This window comes from Anomaloglossus baeobatrachus, chromosome 4 (genome assembly GCF_048569485.1).
Source record: "Anomaloglossus baeobatrachus isolate aAnoBae1 chromosome 4, aAnoBae1.hap1, whole genome shotgun sequence".
NCBI classification, from domain to species: Eukaryota; Metazoa; Chordata; class Amphibia; order Anura; family Aromobatidae; genus Anomaloglossus; species Anomaloglossus baeobatrachus.
This window is the reverse complement of record NC_134356.1, coordinates 9,507,331-9,514,164: the sequence shown is the minus strand read 5'-3', so window position 1 is coordinate 9,514,164 and position 6,834 is coordinate 9,507,331. Positions and strand designations below refer to the sequence as shown.

General features: G+C 54.4%; 1 protein-coding gene across 3 annotated transcripts in view; it reads right to left on the bottom strand.

The window, feature by feature from the left end:
* Positions 1-790: 790 nt before the first annotated feature.
* ADA2 (adenosine deaminase 2) overlaps positions 791-6,834 on the bottom strand; it is a 45,828-nt gene continuing 39,784 nt past the window's right edge. For all 3 annotated transcript variants that reach the window (XM_075343589.1, XM_075343590.1, XM_075343591.1), the window contains exons 4-10: positions 5,688-5,898; positions 5,485-5,612; positions 5,216-5,306; positions 3,613-3,721; positions 2,050-2,207; positions 1,771-1,973; positions 791-1,426 (exon numbers count right to left, since the gene is read on the bottom strand). In XM_075343589.1, coding sequence (XP_075199704.1) covers positions 1,315-1,426; positions 1,771-1,973; positions 2,050-2,207; positions 3,613-3,721; positions 5,216-5,306; positions 5,485-5,612; positions 5,688-5,898 — 1,012 coding nt within the window. In that variant the 3' untranslated portion in view covers positions 791-1,314. The remainder of the gene's footprint in view (positions 1,427-1,770; positions 1,974-2,049; positions 2,208-3,612; positions 3,722-5,215; positions 5,307-5,484; positions 5,613-5,687; positions 5,899-6,834) is intronic.

The window sequence follows — 6,834 nt, the reverse complement described above, 5'->3', positions numbered from 1 at the left end:
CCGGGGTCCTGTGTATTGGTCATAACTGGCTGAAGTCTGGGGGTCCGACCACTGGGACCACCACCAATCATGAGAACGATGTCCGGTGTATATGTGATAACTGGCTGATCACCTATTGTACCATCACTCATTCCCTGTAGACTGTGAGCCCTCGCGGGCAGGGTCCTCTCTCCTGCTATACCAGTCTGTCTTGTACTGTTAATGATTGTTGTACGTATACCCTCTTTCACTGTAAAGCGCCATGGAATAAATGGCGCTATAATAATAAATAATAATAATATTAATCACTGGGGGTCCGACCACTGGGACCACCACCAATCATGAGACCGGGTCCTGTGTATAGGTGATAACTCACAGATCTCTGGAGGTCTGACCGCTGGGACCACCACCAATCATGAGACCACGACCTGTGTATAGGTGATAACTCACAGATCTCTGGGGGTCTGAACGCTGGGACCACCACCAATTATGAGACCGGGACCTATGTATAGGTGATAACTCACTGAACTCTGGGGGTCCGACCGCTGGGACCACCACCAATCATGAGACCGGGTCCTGTGTATAGGTGATAACTCACCGATCTCTGGGGGTCCGCCCCCTGGGACCACCACCAATCATGAGACCGGGTCCTGTGTATAGGTGATAACTCACCGATCTCTGGGGTTCTGCCCCCTGGGACCACCACTAATCCTGTCCTTGGGTGATGATGTAATTTCTTATTTCTCAGGTGTTAGTGATGGGGCAGAATCTCCGAAGTAGAGACCTTGATAATGAAGACTGAATCGCGTCCTTAACATACGATGAGGGTCATTTATTAACACATTCATAGCCGCGCTGTGGAAAGAGCGTATCCCCCCCCACGTGTCTCTGCTCCAGAGGAGCTTACAATCTAGTTCCCATACACCCGACACACGGGCTGCGGCCCTCAGGTACCAGTACGGGCACAGACACCTCGGGCACAGCGCTGCGGGGACTACAACTAAGCGTCTGCTATGGGGAAGGCGCCCACAGGTGTGCACACAGCCCCCTGGGGTGAGGGGGCACATGGGGGGCTAATGGTGCAAGCAGCGGGTCTAGCCCCAATATTCGGGATTTCCTAGCACAAAGTCTACATCTTGCACACAGTCACGTCGCTCTCGCGCCCTCCTCCATCTTCGCGCTCCCTCTCTCGCCCTCGTTCACACACATTCACTCTCCTTCCGTTTTGCTCCATGTTGTATTCCGTATTTGTTGTTTTTCCGCCCCGGATATTATCTTTTATCGTCCCGCAGACTGACAGACGCGACGTCGCGAGCCTCGGTGGGGTGCGCCGCTCTACTCCTGCTCCTCCGGAGACATCTTGGCCAAATAGTCTACGAACGTGTCCCACTTCGTCTGCCAGACGTCCATCAGTCTGTCCTTCTCCTTCAGAGTCAGAGAGCTGAACCTGGAATAGATCGGGGCGGTGAGGGCGCAGGTACTATAATGGGGGACCGGCTCACTGACAGAGCCTCAGTTAACTCATTCTGCAGCCTGGCATGGTGAATGTAGAGGCTATGAAACGATGCAAAATTTGTAATGAAGCCCAGCAAAAAAATGGTTCTTAGACCAAAACACTTGCATTTGGCCATCAAAGAGGTCGGCGCCGATCTCAGGACCCGCTTCTAGACGTAGGGGGGCTCTGGCGTCCTTGTATGACATGACAGACTTTCCTCTGAATGGCCGCCATGTAAAGCTATGCTACCCGGTCTCCCCCGTGGCCTCGTTTTAGGACACGCAAGTGCCACTTACTTGATGGAGTTGACCGCCAGCTGCTTCAGAGTTTTCAGATCGGCCTTGAAGCCCCCAATTCCCATGAACACCTCATAGAAGTCATAAGACAGGCCTTCCGAGCCAAAGATGGACGGGTCGTCCGAGCTGATGACCAGGGGATGGCCGCCGGCCAGGAGAGTAGCCGCAGGGTGGTTGCGCAGGTCAGGCACTAAGAGGAGGACCTGCAAAGGAGACGCATGGGTCAGAAAATGGGCGACGGGGCGACGAGGTGCAAGGAAGACAGCGGGCGGTGCCGACCTGATTGGAGACCGGACAGATCTCCAGAGGGACGTTCCTCTTCAGAGACATCTCTCGGGCCACGGGGTGTTTAATCAGAGCGTATCCGTGGCCGATCCGGGACGTGTTCAGCAGCAGGGCGTCCAGCACATTCTCATCTACGTCCATACCCTGCCAGCCTAAGGAAAAAACATACCGCCATATACGCACCGTAACAGCCTGATACACAAAATATGCAGAACTACACAGGGTTGTATAGGATAGTATTTCAGCACTGCATGGCGATATTATTTTTTCACTGTGTAGTATTTTTATATGACCATTATATGACGGTATTATTTTCCCCGTGTGCAATAATATTATATGACCACTGTAAGACAGTATTACTTTCACAGTTTAGTATTCTTATATGAGCCCTGTATGGCAGTATTATTTTCCCACTGTGTAGTATTCTTATATCAGCCCTGTATGGCAGTATTATTTTCACATTGTGTAGTATTCTTATATCAGCCCTGTATGGTGGTATTATATTGCTACTCTAAAGTATTCTTATATGACCACTGTATGGCAGTATTATTTTCACACTGTGTAGTATTCTTATATCAGCCCTGTATGGCAGTATTATTTTCACATTGTGTAGTATTCTTATATCAGCCCTGTATGGCAGTATTATTTTCACATTGTGTAGTATTCTTATATCAGCCCTGTATGGCAGTATTATTTTCACATTGTGTAGTATTCTTATATCAGCCCTGTATGGTGGTATTATATTGCTACTCTAAAGTATTCTTATATGACCACTGTATGGCAGTATTATTTTCTCACTGTCTAGTAATCTTATATGACCAGTGTATGATGATAATATTTTGCTACTGTGTATTATTTTTATATGACCACTGTATGGCAGTATTATTTTGCCACTGTGCATTATTCTATTATGACCACCGTATGGAAGTATTATTTTCCCACTGTGCAGTATTCTTATATGTCCACTGTATGGTGGTATTATTTTGGATCTGTGCATTATTTTTATATGACCACTGTATGGCAGTATTATTTTTCCACTGTGAAGTATTGTTATATGACCACTGTGTTTTGGTATTATTTTGGCACTGTGCAGTATTCTTATATGACCACTGTATGGCAGTATTATTTTCCCCACTGTGAAGTATTGTTATATGACCACTGTATGGCGGTATTATTTTCCCCACTGTGAAGTTTTGTTATATGACCACTGTATGGTGGTATTATTTTCCCCACTGTGAAGTATTGTTATATGATCACTGTATGGCGGTATTATTTTGGCACTGTGTAGTATTCTTATACGATCACTGTATGGCGATATTATTTAGGCACTGTGAAGTATTGTTATATAACCACTGTATGGCGGTATTATTTTTCCACCGATCAGTAATCCTTTTTGACCATTATATGGCGGTATTTTTCTGACTCTTTATGGCCCTATGTGAGCGGTTCTGCGCTATGCCCCGCCCTCTGTTATTAGACCCCGCCCATTATTTCCTTCCTAACATGATGGCCCTGTAGTTCGGATTCTCTCATGTCGCCACCACCTCACTTTCTTACTGGTCTCTCCGGCGTGGAAGAAGTACGGCAGGGAGACCCCCATCCTGCTGGGGATGCGGAGGGCTTCTCGCAGCTCGTACAGCGAGTGGCCGGCATCTTCATGGCCAACCTTAAACAGAAAGAGAAGGTGTCGGGGGTCAGTGCGAGAGTGAGTGCAGGGGTCAGTGTGGGAGTGAGTGCAGGGGTCAGTGTGGGGGTGAGTGCAGGGGTCAGTGTGGGAGTGAGTGCAGGGGTCAGTGTGGGAGTGAGTGCAGGGGTCAGTGTGGGGGTGAGTGCAGGGGTCAGTGTGGGAGTGAGTGCAGGGGTCAGTGTGGGGGTGAGTGCAGGGGTCAGTGTGGGAGTGAGTGCAGGGGTCAGTGTGGGGGTGAGTGCAGGGGTCAGTGTGGGAGTGAGTGCAGGGGTCAGTGCGAGGGTGAGTGCAGGGGTCAGTGCGGGGTTCAGTACAGGGGTCAGTGCAGGGATGAGTGCAGAGGTCAGTGCGGGGGTGAGTGCAGGGGTCAGTGCGAGGGTGAGTGCAGGGGTCAGTGCGGGGTTCAGTACAGGGGTCAGTGCAGGGATGAGTGCAGGGGTCAGTGCGGGGGTGAGTGCAGGGGTCAGTGCGGGGGTGAGTGCAGGGGTCAGTGGGGGTCAGTGCAGGGATGAGTGCAGAGGTCAGTGGGGGGCAGTGCAGGGGTCAGTGCGGGGGTGGGTGCAGGGGTCAGTGCAGGGGTCAGTACAGGGGTCAGTGCGGGGGTGAGTGCAGGGATGAGTGCAGAGGTCAGTGCGGGGGTGAGTGCAGGGATGAGTGCAGAGGTCAGTGCGGGGGTGAGTGCAGGGGTCAGTGCGGGGGGTCAGTGCAGGGGTCAGTGCGGGGATGAGTGCAGGGATCAGTGGGGGGCAGTGCAGGGGTCAGTGCGGGGATGAGTGCGGGGGTCAGTGCAGGGGGCAGTGCAGGGGTCAGTGCGGGGGGTCAGTGCAGGGGTCAGTGCAGGGGTCAGTGCGGGGGTCAGTGCAGGGGTAAGTGCGGGGGGGCAGTGCAGGGGTCAGTGCGGGGGGGCAGTGCAGGGGTCAGTGCGGGGGGGGCAGTGCAGGGGTCAGTGCAGGGGTCAGTGCAGGGGTCAGTGCAGGGGGCAGTGCGGGGGTCAGTGCAGGGGTCAGTGCGGGGATGAGTGCGGGGGTCAGTGCGGGGGTCAGTGCAGGGGTCAGTGCGGGGATGAGTGCAGGGGTCAGTGCGGGGGTCAGTGCAGGGGTAAGTGCGGGGGGTCAGTGCAGGGGTCAGTGCAGGGGTCAGTGCGGGGGTCAGTGCAGGGGTCAGGGCAGGGGTCAGTGGGGGTCAGTGCAGGGGTCAGGGCAGGGGTCAGTGGGGGTCAGTGCAGGGGTCAGGGCAGGGGTCAGTGCAGGGGTCAGTGCGGGGGTCAGTGCAGGGGTAAGTGCAGGGGTCAGTGGGGGTCAGTGCAGGGGTCAGTGGGGGTCAGTGCAGGGGTCAGTGCGGGGGTCAGTGCAGGGGTAAGTGCAGGGGTAAGTGCAGGGGTCAGTGGGGGTCAGGGCAGGGGTCAGTGTACGGGTCGGTACAGGGGTCAGTTCTGCGCATTAACCCGTCTGTGGTCGCCGTCACATTTCTTACCAGGTCAAAGCCGGCCATGGTGTCGGGGAACTGCGCCATCAGCTTCATGGCGAACTGCACGGCCTCCTTCACTGCTGGGAGATCTTCATGTCTGGAGGGAGAGGGCACAGAGCGCTGACATCATGGACCCTCATCAGGGGGACGCGGCCCCACTATGTTGGTCACCCCCTATCCACGAACCCCACTACTGTGCAGAGGTAGAGTTCTGTACATGAACCAGGAGGCTCAGGATGAATTCTGCGATCCACGGCTGCCAGTGCGGACTATACCTGTGTACGGTGTAAATGATCTTCATGCCTATGAAGTCCGGGTGGTCCTCCTTGAAGCGGTTAGTGATGTCTCTGTAGGTGGCCACTGACCAGGCGCGATCGTGGGTGGCACCGTCCAGCTCATAGACCTATGGGGAATGGGGCAAACCCATTAGGCCCGGAGTCTCCTCCGCTGGCCCGAGGCCGCCCTGTCCTGGACTCACCGGGGCGAGCATGGTCCGCAGCTCCACGTACTGGATCTGGTCCTGGTAGAGCTCCTTCAGACCCTCGTATGTGTACTCCCTGAACACCGGGGCGTAGAGGATGAGGCCGGAGGCAGCGATGAAAGCCCCCTCAAACCTGCGCCACACGATGTCCTGTGTGGGGTACTCCAGCTCCGGGGAGTCCGTCAGCAGCGTCAGGTTATGTATGAGGCTGGAGGAAAGCATAGACATATACAGGAATCAGCTGCAGCGGCCATACACCCCCATATACCCGCTGTACCGCCCCATGTACCCCCATATACCCGCAGCACCGCCCCATACACCCCCATATACCCGCAGCACCGCCCCATGTACCCCCATATACCCCCATATACCTACTGTACCGCCCCATGTACCCCCATATTCCCGCAGCACCGCACCATATACCCGCATATACCTGCTGTACCGCCCCATACACCCCCATATACCCGCAGTACCGCCCCATGTACCCCCATATACCAGCAACACCGCCCCATACACCCCCATATACCTACTGTACCGCCCCATACACCCCCCATATTCCAGCAGCACCGCCCCATGTACCCCCATAAAGCAGCAACACCGCCCCATACACCCCCATATACCCGCAGTACCGCCCCATGTACCCCCATATACCCGCAGTACCGCCCCATACACCCCCATATACCTACTGTACCGCCCCATACACCCCCATATACCCACAGTACCGCCCCACGTACCCCCATAAAGCAGCAACACCGCCTTATACACCCCCATATACCCGCAGTACCGCCCCACATACCCCCATAAAGCAGCAACACCGCCCCATACACCCCCAACACTCCCCCATATACCCGCAGTACCACCCAATTTACCCCCATATACCCACAATACTGTCCCATGTACCCCCATATACCAGCAGCACCGCCCCATATACCCCTTTACACCCCCATATATCTACAGCACAGCCCCATATACCAGCAGCAGTGCCCCATATACCCCCATATACCCGCAGTACCGCCCCATACACCCCCATATACCCCCTGCATTGCCCAATATACCTCCTGCATTGCCCCATACACTCTCTGCACCGCCCCATATGCTCCCTGCACCGCCCCATATATCCCCTGCACCGCTCCATATACTCCAT